This window comes from Falco rusticolus, chromosome 11 (assembly GCF_015220075.1).
Source record: "Falco rusticolus isolate bFalRus1 chromosome 11, bFalRus1.pri, whole genome shotgun sequence".
Lineage (NCBI taxonomy): Eukaryota > Metazoa > Chordata > Aves > Falconiformes > Falconidae > Falco > Falco rusticolus.
The window spans coordinates 13,840,963-13,862,615 of NC_051197.1; the positions used below are offsets into that span (position 1 = coordinate 13,840,963).

General features: G+C 36.0%; 1 protein-coding gene across 1 annotated transcript in view; it reads left to right on the forward strand.

Annotated features, from left to right (window-relative positions):
- Positions 1 to 21,030, forward strand: part of MIGA1 (mitoguardin 1) — a 40,764-nt gene extending 19,734 nt beyond the window's left edge. The window contains exons 8-16 of the mRNA XM_037403785.1: positions 4,764 to 4,864; positions 13,666 to 13,784; positions 13,965 to 14,037; positions 14,368 to 14,454; positions 14,578 to 14,676; positions 14,996 to 15,130; positions 16,579 to 16,632; positions 17,280 to 17,396; positions 17,727 to 21,030. Of these exons, the coding sequence (XP_037259682.1) occupies positions 4,764 to 4,864; positions 13,666 to 13,784; positions 13,965 to 14,037; positions 14,368 to 14,454; positions 14,578 to 14,676; positions 14,996 to 15,130; positions 16,579 to 16,632; positions 17,280 to 17,396; positions 17,727 to 17,945 (1,004 nt within the window). The 3' untranslated portion in view covers positions 17,946 to 21,030. The remainder of the gene's footprint in view (positions 1 to 4,763; positions 4,865 to 13,665; positions 13,785 to 13,964; positions 14,038 to 14,367; positions 14,455 to 14,577; positions 14,677 to 14,995; positions 15,131 to 16,578; positions 16,633 to 17,279; positions 17,397 to 17,726) is intronic.
- Positions 21,031 to 21,653: the final 623 nt, after the last annotated feature.

The following is a 21,653-nucleotide window of genomic DNA, read 5'->3' on the forward strand; positions in this document are numbered from 1 at the left end:
ACTGCTTTGTTGCTGATTTCCTAGTCAAATACTGGTGAGCAGCATGTGTTCGCAACTAGAGCCTACTGGAAGTGGGAGCACATACTGACCGCTGGATGATCGTACAGCACTGGAGTATCTTTTTGTGGGTTTGGTGAGGGTGGGAGGAGTGATGGTTTTGGTTGGGGTTTTTTGTTTTGTTTTTTAAAAGGAATCTGTCACTTCAGTTTGCATCAGAGCAGTCCCAACAAAGACCCACGGGACACGTTTAACTTGTGATACATGCTGACGTACTGGTAGAGTACAGTATTTGGTTAGGTGTTTTTAAAAGACCTGGACCTGAAATATATTTTTATGCTGGAGTCATTAACAGCTTTGTTTTTATATAGGGGAGGTGAGATGCCTCCAGCTATGGGCACTTTCTTGAACTCAGGCACTTGTGTTAATGCAGAATGTAAGCACGTAATTTAACAGTAACTGTTAAATGCAGAATGGTCTGTGTGGACACTCCGTTCCATTCTTGGCATGGCTTTTTTAACCTGTAGCTATATGACATAGCTATCAGAAGGTGCCATCTGAAGGCTGGCATTGTTTTCTTTTTATAAATGTGACATAAACTAAAATTCACTGCTTTCTAGGTACATCCTGTAAGACTTCATGTAATACATTAGTAGCTACTTGGTAGGACTGATAATTTTAAATGAATATTCAGTCAGCACTCTCAGAGTTATGACTATTTATGAACATAAATAAAGCTGCTTTTGGATGTTTCAGCAACAGTGGTGACAAAGCACTGTGCCACTTGTGACTAGCTAGAAGACTGTGACACGTTGTCTTGAAATTGAATTATGTAGTAATTCGTGCTTCTGCGCTCTCTGAACTTGATTGTTGTAATCCCCTTGTCTAAGGATGAAGCCACACGTCTAAGGGGCCTGACTAGCAGACAACACAGTGGCCGCCTGTGTGGCCGCCTGGCAGAATACTGGGACCCTGCTGCTCTTGGGGTACCCTGACTTTTCATAAGTGGATTCCTTTGCAAGGTTTTCTCTTCTTTGGAGTCTAGCAAGTCTCTCCTTTCTCATCTTGCTTTCTTGCTCGTGATGTGTTACTGCATTGATGTTCTACTGAAGCGGGAGAGCTGAGAATAGGAAACCATGGCTTTAAAGGTGGCACTTGGACATAATTTTCTTAACTCCCAGTGAGTCCTTTGCCAGCTGGTAAGTGCTTTCCATTTTTAACTACTGAATGTAAGTGCCAAGCTCACATGTGAACTCATGCCGTGTTTCATTCAGGGTTGGAGGGAAGATAACATTATAAACAGTTTTCAGAATTCTAAAACATTGTGTGAAGGTGAATACTTCCCAGGCAAATGCCTAAAAAGTTAATTGGTGTGCCATTCCATCTCTAAGGTCAGATTTTTCTCTGGGGGTTTAGAGGGTTAGTTTTGTGGTCTGTCTCACCACACAAACCTATCGGAGCAAAGACAAATATATATTCCAGATCAGTATTTTGCGAATAGATGTGAGGGTAATAGATGTGAGGTTCGATTTTGGGTTTTTTAGCTTGCTTAGTTTCAAATAAATAGTTGTTTGCAAAATCTTATAAAGATGGGGATAATTTCACAAGTTCTAGCAATACCCCATATTCTTTATTTTTTTCATACCCTTAGTCTAACTTTAGAACCACATATGCATTTTAAGGCGCTACAACCAAGAGTCTTGATGGCAATTACTGTTGTCAATATCACATCTGAAACTCTGCTTCATCCTTTTCACAGATATAAATGAACCCAAAATAACTCCTTAGCTCCTGAAATAAGTAAAGTATATTTGAAGCTCACATACTTGCCTGAAGGTATTAGAGTACATAAGAACTAGGGATGACTGTATGAGCAGTTGCAGCCGCTGGTGGGTCAGTTCCTCTCGCAGCTGTTCATTCCAGGAGTCTCATTGTGGTGCTGTGTCTTTTTTTTTTTTTTTTTGTCCCTTTTTTTTTTTTTTTTTTTCATATTCTTGTGTCTAAGAATGTTCGCTTGGTACTTGCATGGTATGTAGTGCAGCTGTAATATAACTTTCACCCTAATGTTTTCATAATAGTGTGCTCTCTGCACAGTGTCAGTATTGATAAGCACCTGCTTGGCTAAGGGTATTTAAAGTATTTAGGGTGGTGGTAGCCAGAAAGTCAGAAATAGCTGACAAGGCTGTTCTGTGTTTTCTTTGGGGAGGCTGCACTTTTGCATGCACGTATCACTTGCCAAGGGTATTAATTCAGTCATCATTACCAACCTTTTTTTAATATTTTTTTTTTTGGTCATAAAGTGCAAATTTTGTGCCTTTTTTATAGTAGTGAGAATTTTCTTTGGGTGAAAATATAGATATTCCATATTCAACTAACACATTAAAAGCATACTGGCTCAGTCACAGGTTTTAGGCCCATATTAGAAAACCTGGAATTACAACTTCTTCAGCAAATACAGATGTATTAAAAATCTTATTATCTCTAGAGCTTCATGTAGCCTGTAGCAGGCTGAATGCAAACTACAGAAGAACCCCTGATTCTTTGGTATTCTGGGCTGGAAACTCTGCGGTTCCTTCATTTACACCAATAGTTTATATATATATATATACATAATAAATTTTAATTAAATAGCATTATTTCCATTTGTATGTAATCAAGTCAGTGTTAAATACTTCAGCATCAGTTTGCAGATATATTATTGTTGCCGAGCTATAAACTCATATGTAACAGCAACAACACAGTAGTTATCAGACAATGTCTGAAGGCTTTGAGTCTTTAGTCCGTGGTATAGTTGGGAGTTCCCTGTGAGGGTGGTTGAGATGTTCTTGGATTGTGAATAAGTTGATACATGAGACTACTTCACAGTTGCACTCTGTGTACGTAAGAGTTGGGTCCCTACCTTAACATCTCCATTAAAGCCATCAGTAAGATCTTTGGAAGTGTGGCCCATGCTTTACTCTCTGAGGAGTTTGTAATTTGCATTGCTGCTTGTGAACATAGCAGTTTATTTCTCACAGTTAGTGTTGGATGTTGCCTAAAGACTGGGAGGATCAGGAAAATACTTTCTTTGGATTGCACTTGAAGCAGGTGCTAGAGGGCTTTTCTAACTGTGAGATGTAGAAGAATTTGTTTTAATTGCAAATTTATTATGGAAAACAGCCAAAAGGAGAGGTTGGAAAAATCTGCAACAAGGCTGTATATCCCTGGACTACCCTATGTTTAACAGTATTATTGCAGTTTCAGCGATTGCTTCTGTGAAAAAGTGATATTAGAAAAGCATTTAATGTAGTATTAGAAGGGGATTAATGCAAATTATGAGCTAGAAATAAGAAGGAGACGTCATGTTACACATATGCTCTTACCAGACCTCAAGCAAATGCTTCACAAACCAGCTTGATTTTTTGTTCCAGCTCTTTAGATTCCAGTATGTGATTGTTTCTCAACCAACCTGGATGCTACTGTACTTTCCGTCTTGGTTTTAAGAGGTCAAAAGAAAGAACAAATTATTAAGAATCATCTGAAAAAAATCCAATACTTTCATATGCATATTGGTGAAGTTGTGATTACAAGTAGGAATCTGCCTAACTCAATCTAGTAAAATCTTTGTCCAGACTTTTAATATTTTTTCCCCTCAGTGAATAGTCTCAAAGACAGATATTTATTGTTATGTGCAATTTTTGAGCTATCATTCCAAGTCTGTAACTAATAAAACCATAACAACCATCGAAATAATAGTTATGTGTATGTGTAGCATTTCAATTGATGAGTAACCATTCCAGTATATGGCATTTGGCCACTTTGCTATGTAATACTGGTTTTTATGAAGTATTGCTGTAGCAACAGATCTGGATGACATTGGGTAGCTGGTTGCTGCTGACTGTTGGAAATAAAACAGACTTTTAGCAACACATTGTAATGTCTGAAGGTAGAGCAACCCAAAATAAATGCCTATGCTCTACCAAGAGTGGTAGTATGGGGTACATCAGCCAAAGTCTGACTTATGAATATAATCCTTCTGTGAAAGTGTTCTGTATGGTGAAAATGAAACCATGTATGCTAGTAATATGTGCAACAGTTGAAATCCAAGAATAAAAAAAAAGGAAAACTGAGAGAAATCTGTATTGCAGATTGTTTTAAGCCAGAAGTATCAGTTATTAAAGGCTTTAAGAGCTGTAGGATTATAGTAAATGCTTCTGGATGTGTGTATTCAGTGGAAAAAGCTTTTTGAGGAAAGAGGATACAGTGAAGATTAAAAACTTCACTTGCGCTCTTGAAGAACCAGCGAGTGAAAAAAGACATGAGAAAATGAAATGAGTTCAAGGGCAGAGCTGAACCTGGTTTTTATAATGGACTTTTATTTAAAACAGTATTTCTCGTTACTAAAACAGTGAGCATTTGTTATATAATACAGCCAAGTTAAAAACTCAACAGAGGGTTTAGATCAATATAGCAAAGTACTATCTTTAGATAGTGAGATCTTCAGAAGCCTGTTAAGGAAAGGCAAACCTCTGGGGAAATATTTTTTCTTCTCTCTGTTCATTGCAGATGATATTTGTAAGTCCACTTTACAGACAGAAAAATACAGTCACCTTTATATATGTCAGAGGGTCATACAAGAATTTACTGTCATAGTACTACAATGTTGTGCCTTCCAAATGAAGTACTATACTACATTAAAGTATATATGAAACACACTTTCAAGGCTTAAATGGAATTTTCTTGATAGTCTAATAATCAGGTGTTTGTTTCTTTTTTTAATTTGAAAGATAAAAATACAGACATTACTGTGAAGGATAATACGGATGATTTCTGCCTTCGAGATACATTAAGCATTGCATCAACAGACTCCTTTGTTTCCACAGCTGAGGTAAGACTCTGAAAGATTGCTTCTTTAAAGATTCATTGATCTATTTGAACAGTGAGCAGAAGGATCTCAATTTGTTGCTCGTATTGTAAGCAAATATGTTTTTCTTATAGGGAAAAACAAGAATCTTTCCTTGCTTACTTGTAACCAGCTTCCTAGCAGTTCAAGTAGTAATGAAGTTGAGATCAATTTGCTTTTTTTTTGGTGCACTGGAAGAATGTTTCCCCAGCTCCTTCTGAAAAGAAGTTGGTTTTAAAAAATATACCAGATTTTTGTATGTGAATAAGCACAATCAGTTGAGGCTATAGTAGTTCCTTTCACCATGAGCTGCATTTTTCTCTTTTTTTTTTTTTTTTTTTTTTTTTTTTTTTCTATTCCCTTACCATAATATGAAGAAGGCTTTGTCTTTTTTGGAGAGGAAATTATTAGAAATTGACAGCTATCTATTTTAGTATGTTCCATGCACGATACAATATACCTCATCTAACTTTCCCTAATCTTGGATAAGACCACAAAGAAAATACCTCAAAGACCACCATAAAGAAATAATCTTTGGATAACAGGACACTGGCTGTTAGCTGAAATCTGCTACAGCTCCCTTGAAGTATTTGGAAGAGTTTTTATACAGAGAAACACTTATTTGAATGAGGAATATCTCCTTTTATATTCTCTCAGGAGCTAAAGTGATCTTGAATAGCACTCTTCTCCAAATTACAGGAAAAGCAATTGGTCTCAATAGATACATTCTGTGTTAGATACCGCTTTCGTATATGTACTATAACTAAGATACTAAACTCAGACAGTTGTAAAAAGAGAGAGAATTGCATACACATTTTTTGCAATTATTGTTTTGACTGTCTGTTGTATGGTTTGTTTTCCTACAACCAGTTCAGTAATTCAAATTAAGTTGCGATGGGTATGCCTAACATTCATTCCTAACAAAGATTATGACTTCAGAGACTGGTTACTCTTCCCTGTAATTTGGACAAGATCACAATTCAAGCTTGTGTCATCTCTTTACAAGCTCTTGAGAGGAGCAGTAAACCATTATAGTCGGTACACTTTTGTAGCTCTCCTCACCCCACCCTGCTCTGCCCTGAACTTTCCTAGTGTTTGTTGCAGGTATGTGAAAATGGGAACAAGCCATTATCCTCATTTGTGTTGCTTGGCTTAAAAAAAACCCACAAACAAACAAAAATAAAAACAACCAAAAAACCAACCAAAACATAGAACACGCAAAAAAGAAAATGGGATGCATCACTCAGTGGAATTGGCATCTTATCCTGAAACTAATTGTCTCCAGTATTTGCTAAAGAAATCTTTGAGTCAAAATTGGCAAACAGAATTGTCTTTACATATTCTGAAAATTTCTCCACAATTTTGATACCTCAAAAGCCACTTCTGGTCAACTCCTTCTTCCAGAACAAAGTTATGAAGATTTTCTCTTCCTTTCCAGCTGTTCTAGCCTTGCCAATAGAAAAGCTCTCTGATCTCCTTTCTCAGATTTTATTGAAGAATCTATAAAAAATCTCAGCTGATAGGAGTACTGAAAACTAACAAGCCAAAACCAACTTGAGGTTTTGTGTCAACGAGAACACTATCAAAATATGACTACTAATCTTAAACTACAAGGCTGGTTAGCCTCTCTAGTAATAGTTACTGGGGCATCATTGTGTGGTGCAGGTATAATAAAGCTGTAAATTGGTCTTCTTTTATGAATATAGTGCTACCTTGATGTAAAGTTTTGTCAGTCCTCTGGGGGGAGAAATGCTTTGAATTAGTCCTGCAAATAACTATGGCAATGAGGAGTAATAACTACTTCCTAGTATATCTCAGCTATTAGTAGAGAATGGTAATCACTTTGATGTAACTGGATTAGAATCAACATACCAGACTTTTTTATTCTAGACATGGTGATGTCAGGTAGCTGTTTCTTCCTTATCTACTTCTTCCATTTTTTTATTCTTGCACTGGCGAAAAAGTGGAATGCTTTAGGCTCACAGGTCTGACTGAGGCTTTTCCAGCTTTGGATTTGTCTCAGCTAAGGGCAAATAGGCAGTGTTCTTTCATCCTGTGCTCCATGATCGCAGTTACATTTTTAACTCTGTATGCTGATAGAAATGTTTAGTAAAGTTTTGATCTGGATTTCAGATACGTATGTATACTGCTGTGTGATTTTGGCCCTACTGGAGTGATTAGTAATTTCACCTTCCAAGTAGCAGTATTTTTTTGTGATCATGTCATGCTACACGCTGTACATTGACAGTTATCATCTTCCTTCTACATTGCCATCCTGTCCCAAGGAGCAGAACTAAGTTTTTGTGTGACTGGTTTAGAGACTAGAAGCTGTTTTCATGTTTTCAGTGCTGAAATACAGTCAAGTCAAATTTAGCTCACGGTCCTCAGGAGGCATAACAGCAAAGATACGCGGAATCCTAAAACATAGATAGATGTTTCGATGAGAATTGATAGGGATACTGCTTGGGGAGGCAACAGGAATGTTGTGCTGTGTTATATTAGGACAAAACATAGGAAGATGGCTTTCTAGAAAAGAACTGTGCAAAACTGGGACGGCTGGCAGAGTTTAAGTCACATGCCCTTTTGATGAGCTCTACAGGATAGCAGTAGGGTGTGCCAAAACTTCATCTTGGCTATGGCTGATAATCAAGAGGATGCTGAGGATCATGCATTTGATGACTTCTCATACAGAATTGTGCCAGTCTGGACACCTACAACACACAGGTATCTGAATCCTACAGAGATGATTTAGCAGGCAGTGCTATCCCCAAGCCCAGACAGACTTCCTGTTCTAAACACACATAGGCTCTCAGAAGCGCTGCAGAAAGGGTGGTAACACAACCGTTTGCCTAATTAAGTTGTTGATACTATATAATGTGCTAAATAATGGTATTAGCCATTGAGACCATCTGCCATCAGCTTGTGTTTATGAGGGTTAGTATCCTTTCATATTCTTGCTGTCTTACCTACTGTGTGATCAAAATAGCTACCACCTTTGGCAAGAATGCAGCAGTGATGTGCCAGATAAAGGTCTCCACCCTCTCTTTCCTGGCTTGTTTTTCTTCTTTCCAGTAGAAGCACTTTCCTGCTTTCCTTGACAGTGAGCTTTATTGCTGCCTCTCCCTTGTCAGTGCACGTGCATTTATCATGTCTTATTTTCGTATCTTGGCTAGAACTGAATCTGTAGTTCTATTATCAAATAAACTCTGCTTTCTTTATAAACTGTTAACTGAATCCAAAGCTTGCGAGATTTTCAGACTCAGAATAAACACTTAGCTGCTCTTTTTTTTTTTTTTTTTTTTTTTTTTTTAGCGGTAGTTCCTTTACTAAAGTTGTCGTTTTCTCAGTTCAAATGTAGTAAAAACAAAACAGTGCGGGAAGGAGCAGGCTTGATAGAGGGAAAGAATGCCAGTTTCCATATGCCGTAATTATTTGCACCAAACCTTCAAAATGACTGAAAACTGAATGAAGAGTGACTGAACTGCTCATATCACCTGTCCAATTGACTGGATTATTGTCTTACCTCAAAAACAAATGTACAGCAGTCCTGTAGTCTAGCATGCCCGGGGTAGCAAATCATAAGTAGCTTCCTATTCTAAAACTTCAATGAGGTACAGAGGCGCCTCATAATTATAGTTTTAAAACATGTGGAGAGAGAGAGAAGGGAAAATTAATCCCTGAAGTCTTTCATTCTGCTAACAGTAATACTGTTTCTTCTAAGAACCTGTACCTAAAGTGCCACTAACCGCTACCTACTATGTTGGGCAAGCTGAAAAGATTTCATGCTGGCCAGTGAAGTGTGATATCCAGTAATAAAGCTTGTCTATTTATATCATCATCAGAAGCTTTCTACCTCCCATAAATTGTTGCTGCTGTTGTAGGCAACAGACAGTTCTGTTTCACTTAGAGAAACACTTCCCATTCCTATGTCCTTTCTAACAAATTCCTCAAACTTCACGCTACATTTGTGTTGGGGTTTTTTGTGTTGTTTTTTTGTTATTTGTCTTCTGCATCCCAATAGATATAGCCCCAGTTAAAAATATTCTATTGTGGGGAAAAGTTTTCCATGTGGCAATCAAGAGAACAGGAACCAGATTCCTTTTGATCCCCTTCAAGGACAACTGTGGTTGCTTGCTGTATGGTTATGAATAAGAAAACTTAGACCAACAAGTCATTAAATAGGGCTCTAAAGGCTTTAAAAATAATACTAAAAAAATATATCTGGAGTTGATCCTTGTCCTCTAGCAGAAACCGTAGCTATGTATGGTATTTTCATAGTATATTAAATGTTTCATTTCTAGGTCAGGGACTTAAATAGCTAGTGGTGTTCCTATTGCTGACTGCTTATACTATACAGTTCTAATTCTTAGGAAATACATGTAACATTTGTAACAAATCCCATATATTAGCACTGAACTAATTTTTGTACCATAATGCCTCCATGCAGGTGTTACGTAGGCAAAAGCCTATGTACCAGACACAGCACGTAGCCCAGGATCATTCTGCCCAGCAAGGAGGAGTAATACCACTGATGCACACAATAGAGTGAATTCACATTCTTCATTATACTTAAAATTAAGAAAGTTGCAGCAGTAATTCAGATAAAATCATGTTCTGAATGTGTGCTTTCCTCGTATAAATTATAATACGCGACATATTTTCTTTAAGTAAGTATAGAAGAGTTCCTGAAATTACATTAACTCCTTCCTGTTTTCTTCTAGATATTAGGAAGAATGCACCATTTTAATAAAGTACCATCTCAAACGTTTTACTTAGTAATCACCATCACATCTTCCAACTCCCAAAACATGTTTCACACTCATCCTGCAACTACTTATGTTTAAAAATAAAATAAGAAAATGTTTAAAAGATACAGATATCCAGAGAAAGAGATCATCAGCCTTTTTAATGTAGGATAAGCTTAGTTTCTCGGGATGTAAGGAATGCTGACTGTGCCAGTAAATGGACCTTTTTATTAGGGGGAGCAAGGAAGAATTCCTAAATGGTCTAGCATGGTTTATTTTTGTTACATTCGTGTAGGTGGTTATTTTGGTAGTCAACAAGGTCTTGATGCACAGCTGAGAATTTTTTCTGTTTATTAAGAAACAGCTTGCGGGTGTCAAATAAGAATACTGACTGTTCTATTAGGCCAAAGCAGTCAGGGAATCCCAGGCTTAAAAACTATTGCAAGTTGCAGAGGTTTGATGCTCTACAACAATGGTTTCAGCATCTCTACTAGCAGGTGCTGCCTTAAAGCTGAACTGCCCAGAGGAAGCTGATGATCATCTGAACAAAACCAATCCATGTTGTAATCTTCAGAGGCTGCTTCGCAGCACTGTGTGGAGAGGCACAAGTTACCACTACAAGCTTTGGAGTGTTGAAGGCACATGCTTATTTCAACAAAACGAAGTTCAGTATTCACTGCACATCATCATAAATGTGCAACAACTACTATCTCTTTCTTGAGCCTTGAACAGGTAGAAGTAGAGCATTACAAGATTAGGTTGCTGCTATAGGGTGATTCATCTTTTCAGCTCTTTTGGTGTGCATTTTCATATTCTTCCTCATGTAACCCCACATGATACTGATGAAATAGCAGACACCTAGAGGCTGACATGTCAGGTCCATCATCACAAGGCTCTGTGTTACTTGCAGCTACCAGCACTTTCGTTAGCTGTGCATGGAGCACTTTTTCATCCTTAGTGGTGTCTTAAAGAGTTTCAAAATGGCAGTGGCTGTACAAAGAAGTGTTTGCTGTGGAATGGCAAGAAGGGACTCAAGAGGCTTCCGAGAGTCCAACTTACCTGTAATGGCAAGATGCGGGATGCTGGGGCTTTCTGCGAACTTCTGGTAAATACTGAACCACTGTTGAGGAAAGTTACACAGTGGATAGGGTAAAAAGCAGGTACCTGAGTACATATCATGAATGTATACACCAATTCATATAAAGTAGATATAGTGAGCCATCTCATACAAAACTAACCTTTCTCTCCATCTTTTTCCTCAAAGGTAACAAGTCCTTGGAGACTTTACAACAAAGAGTTAATTTACCTTTTGATGTCAGCTTGAGAAGTTTTTATCTAGAAAATGTTGTATGCTCTGCATGTTGTTAAACATTGTAATGATTTGCCTATTCTTCTAATAGCTGGACTGTGCTATGTTAGAAACGTGGATGCATGTTCAGAGCATCTTCAAATAATTTTACTTTAAACCAGGATGTTTATATAGGCAAGCTTTCACCTTATTTCATCTCAAAAAGAATGGCCATTACTGAATGTTTGCAAGACCATTTAAAATGTAATACTCTGTTACATACATATATATATGTGTGTTTATATTTACATATAAAATATTTGTATATAGATTTATTTTTAAATACTAGAAAGCATCAAAAGAAAATCCATGATGACTTCAGGACCATTACAGTGCAGCTTCAGAGCTTGTCTGGAAATCACCTTTTCTAGTTAAACTTAGAGGTCATTTTGGTTTCTGGTTTTCGGTTTGTTTTTCCTCCTCTTCTCTTTATGCATGCTAAGAGTAAGAGAAGTCAGCGATAGAGGAATTTGCACCCACTTTCCAAATGTTACTGGTTGGAACAAACTTCAACCTGTAATCAAAACCATCTTCTCAGTAGAAGAATAGTTATACCTTTTCCTTCTGTTTAGTAGCCAGTTACTTAACCTCTCTCTTTGTTTGAGCTCAATAATATGCATTACAACAGTAACACAGCTATTTTATTTCATCTGAGCATAAGAGGAAGTGTAAAAGAAAACAAAAAAAGCAGCTGAATATAATCAAGGGGCTAGCCCCACTCCCGGGTATCAGATTCTGTGCTGATCTGTAATCACAAAGGCTATGATGAAGCATCTTCACGTGCGAAAAATGTTACCATCTCAGGCTTGCTGGCAGCGGGTGGAGATTACCTGCGTCGAACTGAAAATCACACAAGTGACACTTCAGTCACTGTCAGGCAGTTTGCCTAAATATCTGAAGAAGATGATTTGCCTGAAGTTCATGAGAGAAAACTAATATAATCCCTTTTACCACAGAAGTTGTAACCTCTAAGAGAAGGACAGCTGTTTATAAAGTGCACGTATGTTCACAACCTATTTCTTCTCATGCTTTGCAAATTAAATGAAGTATGTAGAATGTTTTATGGCTTCAGTAATAGCTTAATCGAGACAGAAAAAAATTAGTATATTACTTGCGTTCTGTTTTGGTCTTTATTTCAGAAAATATGTTTGTTTTTTCCCCAGTTACTATTTTCTTAACCCTAATGTAGAAAAACGAATTCTGGAGTAAAGATTTTTCACTTTTTATTGTTTATACCTGTTCTAACTATAGCAGTATATATATGTGTGTGTGTGTGTATATATATTTACCCAAACAATGAAATCTAAAATTCAACATGATAATTTTACAAAAGGTATTGTATGTATTGCTTACAGTAAAAGAATAGTGGTTTGAGTGATTGAAAACGTCAGTGTAAGTTCCTACAAATCCATATCATCTAACAACATGCGATGCTTGTCAGAACACCAGCTCTGTACTGACGTCTCTATAACTTACTCGTGTACTTACCTGTTTTGGTCCATGTAAACATATATCAGCACGTGCTTATATTCTTACCTTCATCAGGCAAGGCTACTTGGCCAAACTTGTTGCTGTGGTTGGCTCAACTACAATCTGTGGAGAAGACCCACTGGAAGCACACGGACTATCCTTATGCACTTACCTGTATCTCCTCAGTCAGGGGGAAAACTTTTCAGCATATATTTGTTTGAAAATATTAATGAAAGTTTAAAATAAAAGTTATATTTTAATCTGGTTTTTTTTAAAAATCTTTCTAAAATCCAGGGTAACTATTTTTATATAGTTCGATTACTGTGAGAATTATTTTTAAAGATGTTTCTAGGCTCCGTTTTTATAGCCTAGAAGCACATGTTTGTTTCCCCCATGCAGGATATTAAAAAAAAAAAAGAAAAAAAATTAAAAAATAATTAATTTTCTGGTTATTAGCTACACTGAAAGATGTGTAAGCCTCTGATTTTTATTTTTTTGATTTTATTGGATCATTAATAATATTATGTATTGTTTGTAGTAGAAATTGTAGCTAGCTATTGTCTTGTGGATTGCATGTGATACCCTGTAAACAGAAGTTCTCCGTATTATTTATGTGCTTTGATTTCTTAATCTGTTTTGGGCTTTTCTTGCTCTAAAACTGTCCCTGAGTTCACATTAATTTATATGATAACCACAGAATTAAAAGTGCTGATAATTAAAACCTTTTGGGGGAGCCTGTAGTAAAATGCTGGATGGTCATGCTTCATACGATTTGCTTTGGTGACTAGCAGACACATTTACCATCAAAACAAAAACAAGGGTGGGAGGACGCTGCTATTTCCAGCTTCCTAAAGATTTGCTTGATGCAAGCATTCTGTACTTTGTGTCCTGACAATGACTTTTTTTAAACAGCTTTGAGACCCATTAGAATTAACTAGGCAAATTAAAACCAAGATGCCGCCATTTTATTAATTAAACTTCTGAAACTTGAAACCTGAAACTGTAGCTTTCTGATTTTAAAAGTTACACAGTAACAGTCTTGCTAATAATGTGGTGTTTCTCTTCTGTTTATGAGTTGAGTGGTGCCCCTTTTTTTTTTAAGCAGATGCAGGAAAGGATACATCTTTCAGTAAAATGTCAGGAAAACATCTAATTTGTTTTATCTTTACAAAAATTATGTTAGCAAGCTTTTTATTGAACTTCAAAAAAATCTTTTTTTTCAGCTTACAGAGCACAGAGAGATTCGTAATACGTATGGCCTAGGTTCCCTTTGCCATTGCCCACTGTATGAAGAAGCTATGCACTTAGCAGAGGAAGGCAAAATTTATTCACGAGTGTTAAGGTATTGATTTATGTCTACTTAATTATTTCCAAGAAAAGCAAGAATTAAAGTTAAATGTTCTATATAGAACTAATCTTTTAGAAGTTACTTGTACTAAGTATTTTTTCTAGGAATTAGACTTAGTGAATTTTCTTGTGCTTCTTTTTTAATGGTCTTTGAAAACTTTTCTATTTTATATAGGACTGAAATGTTTGAATGTCTAGGAGACAGTGACTTCCTTGCTAAGCTTCATTGTATTCGACAAGCTTTTCAGGTACATAGTAGTGATTTGTCTGTCTGTCTTGTTAAGCCTAAAGTACCTGGCTTTGAAACTTTCAATGTACTACCTGTGCAAGTGTATTTGTAACATACTCTGTAATTAAATATGTTCTTGTTGCTTTTACATGTCTATAATTTTAAAATGGGATGTGTTTGCAGAGGAGTCCCAATTCTGTGATTAGCTTTGGAACCTTTACACCAAAGGCTTAGTAGGAACTTGCCTACTGTAGCAGTGGTTATAATTATACTAAATTTGATAGAAATGTTTAGGGTCACCTAATATAACCTGTAAATGACTATGTCTATTTTCTGAAACCTTTTCTAGATAGTTCTTTCAGAAACAGCAAACAGAATATTTCTTGCTGAAAGTGGAAGAAAAATTTTGTCTGCTATAATTGCGAGAGCACGAAAGGTAAAAGCCTTTTTTAACTAATGTTTTATTTTTAATGTAACTTCTACCAGAATTCTCTTTCCAATGTAAATAAATCATCTCTTTTATTAAGTTTGCTTGATACTCATTGCTTTTACTTTACAGAATCCAAAGAAATTTGAAGATGTCTTTGATGAAATGATATATTTTTTGGAACAAACAGATCACTGGGATAATACTGAAATGGAACTTGCTGCTAGAGGAGTGAGTCTGAATTTCTGAAAAGTGCTTTTATGCAAACTATAGCATCTAAAAATAAATTTTTACAGTTCCGAATTGTGGGAAAGGCAACTTTTTTTTGTTTACATTGCTGATTTAGGGAAATGGCATCCACCACTGCAGTTTAGTACCAGAAAGTGCATCATATTTTTTTAACTTCTCCTTTACTGACAAAGTATCTTTAATAATAGTTAAAACCATTTATAAATCCACATGTTAATACAGAGTTAGAATATGGTGTGTGTTGAATTCCACTGCTGAAAGAGCAACTAGGTTACTTAGATCATGTTCTGATTTAATATAGGTGAAACACCTGAATTTTTATGATGTCGTTCTGGACTTCATATTAGTGGATTCATTTGAAGATTTAGAAAACCCACCAATATCCATACAGAATGTAGTAAATAACCGCTGGCTAAATTCCTCTTTTAAAGAAACCGTAAGTATTTATGTATATATTGGATAATCATTATTCTGTACTATGTTACAATAAGTAGATGGTATGATCAATACAGCATTGGTGTGAGCATTCTGATATAAAATTTCTGTATATGTCAAAACTGTTCTTCCAGCAATCTGTGCTTTATGTACTTAAAGCACAATTTAAAAATCAGAATAAATCCCAACAAGTGCAGTATAAAGACTGTGTATATTGTCTTGATAATAGCATTAATTTTGAAGCAAAGAAACTATACCATCCTTCACTGTAGTATCCAATTCAGCTTCCAATGTAACTGAATATGTACCTGAAATATTCCTAAGAAAAAATAAGCATGTTTTATTATCAGGTTTTTCATAATAACAGTTTAAAAGCTACAAGTCTGGGCCCAAAATATATAGAATGATTGAATGTATTGGAGAAAATACTGTAACTTATACTGGAAAAATGAAGGGTTTTTTGAGGAAGTAGAATTCTAGAAGGGAAGATTCTGTTAGCCACATCGTACATACTAGATACAAGGTTTTGCTCGTACACCAGAGGTTTAGCAATAAGGCACAAAGTTGCAAGCAAACACAAGTAAATTAATGCAATACAGGCATTCAGATACTGATAATATTTTATGCTTTTTTGTATGTGTCTCTTTATTTGTCAAATGAGATCTCATCTCTGTTATAGACATAGCGGCTACTGCCAGGGTCAGCTGGTAGAGGTCCTACTGTCACTTCATCCATTTATATCTATAAACTGCCAGTTTTCCTTTTATTTTTGCCACAATTTAAATATTCCTTCTACAGGAAAAAAAGGTAACATGCATATATTTATTTTTGTAGTTATGTGATAACACTGTGTTTTGCAAGCAGTAAATTATCTTGCAGTACTGAAGGAGGGGTCAGATGAGGATACTTACAAGCTATGAAAAGAAAAAGCCTAATACTGATATCAGTATATTGTATTTCACGGGTCCATATTTGGACAAAACTCCTTAGCTGAATCTAAAGCTATTGCAAGAATGTTTTTGCTAAAATGAAAAAGGACATCTCAATGTGTTCACATGCTATTTTAATACCCAAAATAGTTACTTATGTCTGAGCACACACTTTGGTATACAAGAGACCTGGTCCTCAGTTAAACCCAGGGAACGTTGCTAACTGTTGAAACTGTAAAATCAGTCAAGGATGCGAAATGACATTTGAATCAAACTGAAGAAAATGTTACAAAGATCTGAAAACAACAAATATGAACTATGTATAAAATTAGTTACTTGTATCAGATTTTATAGTTTTACATAGAGTGTTATCACAAGATTGAAACTGAAAAAATACAAATCCCCAAAACATAGAAATACAGTATTTTTCAGATCACTTCTTTTGAGATGAAATATAATTTCTCCTACAGTGAAGTTACACAGGATTTGGGGCTTTTTTTTTTTTTTTTTTTACATGTAGGCTGTTGCTTCAAGCTGTTGGTCAGTACTGAAGCAGAAAAGACAGCAAATGAAGGTAAGTTGCCTTCCAAATTATGTGGACCAAAGTTACTGATGGGTTCCTAAGAATTAGAAGTTCTGTAACTGTGGCAAATAAGTTACAAAGAGACTCTTAATCCTGTAGACATGTTAGTTAGACAAGAGGCTGCCAACTGCGGAAGTGTAGCTCATAGGGCCATAATACCAGGTTTTTTAGCAAAATGTGTTAGCTGAAAGATTTTCAACCTAGTGACGTCCAGTTAAAAGTGGTGACTAATTTCTCTGACTTATGGCCAGCGGTTTTTTCCATTCAAAACTGTGCAGTTTGCTTACTTTTTTGCAAGTTTCAGCTATACGTAGTGTATAGGGACTCAAACAGGAATAACTGAATGAAGTAATCTGATCTGTCATACGAGAGTCAAAATAGATTGTTCATGATCTTTCTGGACTTATGCCTATTAATCTTAAAATATTTAAAATGCAAAGTACCGCTGAAGTAAAAACCTTTTCTAAAAAAATCATTACACTTGTTTGGTACAGTTGAGCTGTGACTTAAAGAAGTTCAAGTTACCACAGCCCTGCAGTAGTAGGTGTTTCAGACTTTTCTAAAGATTTCATTTTATATAATAGAGATTTATACTAAATTTCTTGTGTAATATTTGTCTACGTTTTTTACATCACTAGGTGCCTGATGGATTTTTTGCACATTTCTATGCTATATGTGAACATATCAGCCCTGTTTTGGCATGGGGCTTTTTAGGCCCCAGAAATTCCCATTATGACCTATGCTGCTTCTTCAAGGTTTGCAACTTTTTTTTAATTACCACTTACCTTATTTTAAAAAAAAAAAAAAAATCTTCCATGTTAACAGAAATGAGGGTTTTATTTATAAACATACACTTCCTAAGATTTAGACTAGCAGTAAGAAACCATGAAAATAAATGTTTTCATATTAAAAATGTTAAGCCTAGAACTGTTTTACAAAGTCTATTTTAGTGCACTTCTATCTTAGCACCAAAAGAATACATAAATGGATGTTTTTAGGAAATGTGTAAAAGGAATAGCTAGCATTGCATACCTTTTTTTCTTCTTGTAAGTGAATACAAATTTTTCCTTTTTTTCCCCCACTAGGATCAAGTGCTTTTCTTCCTCAAAGACATTTTTGATTTTGAAAAGGTGAGATACTCAACTATTGAGAGTTTGGCTGAAGATCTTATGCAATTATTAATCAGACACATTGAACTTTTAATGGCCTATCTTGGAGCAGATTCACTAAGACATGTCAGTGCTTGCGTAAGTGGCCACGGGCATGTCATGACCAGTGGGCTCTTAGAAGCAAAAGTACAGTAAGCTTAAAATCCATGACAAATAAAATGGAGTGCACTTTGACATACTCCTTCCCACCTTTCTCTTTAATGCCGAAGATATCATCGCTGTTACCAAGCAAGCATCTGAAAATGTATTATATTGCTAAGTATGGAAAAGGACTCAGGGAGGTTAAATGTACATCTATGAAAAGAACAGGTGAGCGTATTATTGTATATACCTAAATTAAATTTGCAGCTCAGTTGTCACTGTATTTATACTTAATGTATCCCAAAGCTTTTTTCTGTAACATTTGGGTAAAGTTTATTTATGCAATACTGTACTTTTGCACAGATAATTTGTAAGTGAAGCTGATGGAGTTGTTTCCTTTAAAGGCTTATAGTACAAAATGTTCATTACGGAGTCTCCAAATCATTGTGTGTCTAGATCTAGAAGGTGTTTTGACTGGGGTATATGCAGTCTCTGATTCATGTGACACACATGCAGTAAAGTAATCGCACTCACAAAATGAACTTGTTGCCACTGCCCTGAAATTACAGTTGCGTGGGTGTAAGCAGTCATTTTGTACTACAGTGTAATAGAGCGATGGAGGAAATGCAGCCACCATTTGGGCAGGAATGACTTGCAGTATGCAGTTTTTACTTTATTTTGTTTTAAAACATCTAAACATCGTGAAGGTGTTTTGAGAGCACTTATTTATATTCAAAAAGCTATGGTAGCTTCACCAATTAATTTAAAACTTTTATTATTTTTTTTAAACTGTTACTACTTTATATGGTGGTAGTAGATATACTAATACCATTCTCAGTTCATATGTAGCATTTGAAAATATATTTTTAAATAAGGGTGTATGATGGGATTTGTCGATCATGAAACAGAATCAAAAGCTGTGTTTTATAATGAAAAGCATTTCAGTCTTCCTCCCTTCCTTGTAGGAAGTTAGGTGTCTATTTAAGAGGAAATCTAAGCAATTGTGGCCATGTATGTGCAATTGAAAACTGTGGCTCAGGGTATGGCACCCGGAACTTTAGGTAGGAGCACAGCACAGTAAGAAGGCATAAGGGAACTTGCAGTAATGTCTTTTCCTGTGATAGAGGTAATAGATAATGGTGATCTGTAATCTTTGAATTTCTGTAAACTGAAACAATGTTTCATAGTTAGCTTAGGCTCTTAAACTACTCATATATGCTTTGCCACATAAAGCCAGCCCACAGGAATCCTGGGTCAAGTAATACAGAATAAGTAATTACAGAGTAATTCTAATTATTCAGGTACTTGAGAAGCATGTTGTTAAAATCTGGCATATTGAAATAAACTTTGATTAGAAACATTCCAACCTTTGCTGCAAACGCAACCCAAAATAATGATATTTGAAAAGAAAGGCCTGTGTAATTCCGTAGACTTTACTGAAGCTGACATTTTGCTCCTTTGTTGTACTCATCTGATAAATACGAAAATGATGAAAATGTGTCATGTGACTTGTGTGAAATGCCAACTGATTATAGTTTATTTAAAAAAAATAAAAAAGTATACTTCTATGTGTAATAAAACAGAAATTCCAAACGCTGCTGTTGGTCTATTTCCACCATTCATGTTGCTGAACTTGGCACCGTGCTCCATGCTATATTTTTTTTTTTTTTCTCTGTAAAGTATGTCTTCAATACTGGAATGTGAAGTTTTTTTCACCCATCTGACTTAGCTTAAACATACTCATCTGCTCAAAAGTATCTGTATTTTGGCAGCTTTTTGCAAGTCTATGAATGAAATTATATGGTACAGTAAGGTGTCTCGTTGGGTTCAGAATCAATAGGAATAGCTGGAAATAGAGGTAACAGAGTAAATGGCACATTCCACAGCGAATGTACTACCCGGAGGGTGCAATGTGTCAAAAGAAACTGCTGTGGTTTGTCTGGTCTCATAAAATGATGTGAAGAAAATTGTACCTTAACATTGATCACAGAAAATAAGAAATGCACTTTTTCACAGAAGTAGATGGTTATTTAAGTGAGCAATTTTCATATTATTTATAAAAAGCTCTTGAAGAAAGTGCAACAGCATTTACACATGAGATTATAATGTTTCTGGATCATTTAAAAGTCAGTCTTCTGTTGAAACTGAAAGGGTGTGTTTTTTTAAACAGAAGAATGAAAAAGGTCTAATGAAACACTGAAATATTTAGAAAATGGGTAAGAACCTGATAATACCCGTCTTAAACAAATGTATCTCTTTAAAACAGGAGCACTCATGGAGCTCTCGAAAGCCCATAGAGACAGGCAGGAAACTGAACTGATGTATTTCTCATCCGAAACAAGAATTACAGTATCTGGCTGCTGTAAGATACCACTAAAAACCATTTGATTCAGAAACAGTTAAGAAGGAAGAAAGAAATAGAGAGGGAAAGGGAGGGGAAAAGAGAGAGGAAGAGGGAAAAGTGCAGGTAGGTGTGGGTAGGCTTTTGATCTCCTCTGGGTCTTTCTGGAACCTTTCCTAAAAAGCATTCATATATTCTGTCCTTCCTAACTCTAGAGGCACAGCTACGAATTTGAATAGGAGATAGCTGTCTCCCTTTAACACGGAACTGGAATCAGTTCTCTTATAACTGAAGTTTTATACACATCAGCTAGAAGGTGGGTAACCAGCCAGATGGCTTAAGAATCTCAAAAGTCCACCACCTTTACACAAGTGCCAGAGCTGCACCAAAGCAGTGACAGGATAATGCAATTCTGCTTTAGTGAATTCATAATGAAAACCAGAATTTAGTTTATAACCTCTAAATTTTCAAGTAGTTTTGAATGCCACTTACCATGCTAATAAGAACAAGCTGAATTTAAAAGCCATCTTCTTCTGCCGTAACTGTACTAAGATCAGAAATGTTGAATGTGTAGGGATTACATGAGAATCAAATATTTATATCATTTGTAATTTAGTTGTAATAATATTCTCACTTTTAATGTGTTCTAAATGATTATTATACTTCACTTTTGTAGTCTCTGGTTTATATCAAACTAGATGTGTCAAATCAAGTGTCAGAGTAAGTGTAATTGTGAACTTTCTGTTGCCTAAATGAACTGCAGCTGTGTATATTAAATAAAATACTTCAGTGAAACAACTGTTGCTCGTATAACTCTATCTAAAACTCGCATTTGCTTAATTCTTGAAATCTAATGCAACATTAGCATTAGCAATTAATATAGCAATTAATATAGCAGGAGTTTTGATACCAGTTAGTCACCTTGAAATCGGCATTTGCTCCCTGAAATCCAGCGAAAAACAACTCTTACAAAATTTATTATATACATTTAAAAAAAGGCATGGGAACAGCTTTAGAGCTGTCCAATTTAAACAGATTTTGTCAACCTGATTAACTTTGCCTCCGTTGAATGGTTCACAGCATCAATAAATTTTCAACACATAGGCCAGTGATCCACCAAAAAGCCAAATATTGGTGTTTCTAGTCTTGGAAGTCTAAAAGTGATTCAGCCAGACACCTGGATAAATGCAGAACCCCCCAAGCTAAGGGTGGCTGGCGTGGCTTGCGGTCATGATGCGGGCACATGCAAGTGGTATGACGCAGGCAGTGCTCGGTGAGCTGGCGAGATCCCCGCCTGTGGCACTAACCAGAGCGATTCCATTGCATTCATCTCTCTATGCCAAGCTGTTGTCTCTTTTCTCGGTTTTAGGAGATGAGTTTTTTCAGGATTATTTCCAAACCAAACTGCTATAGTGAGCTGC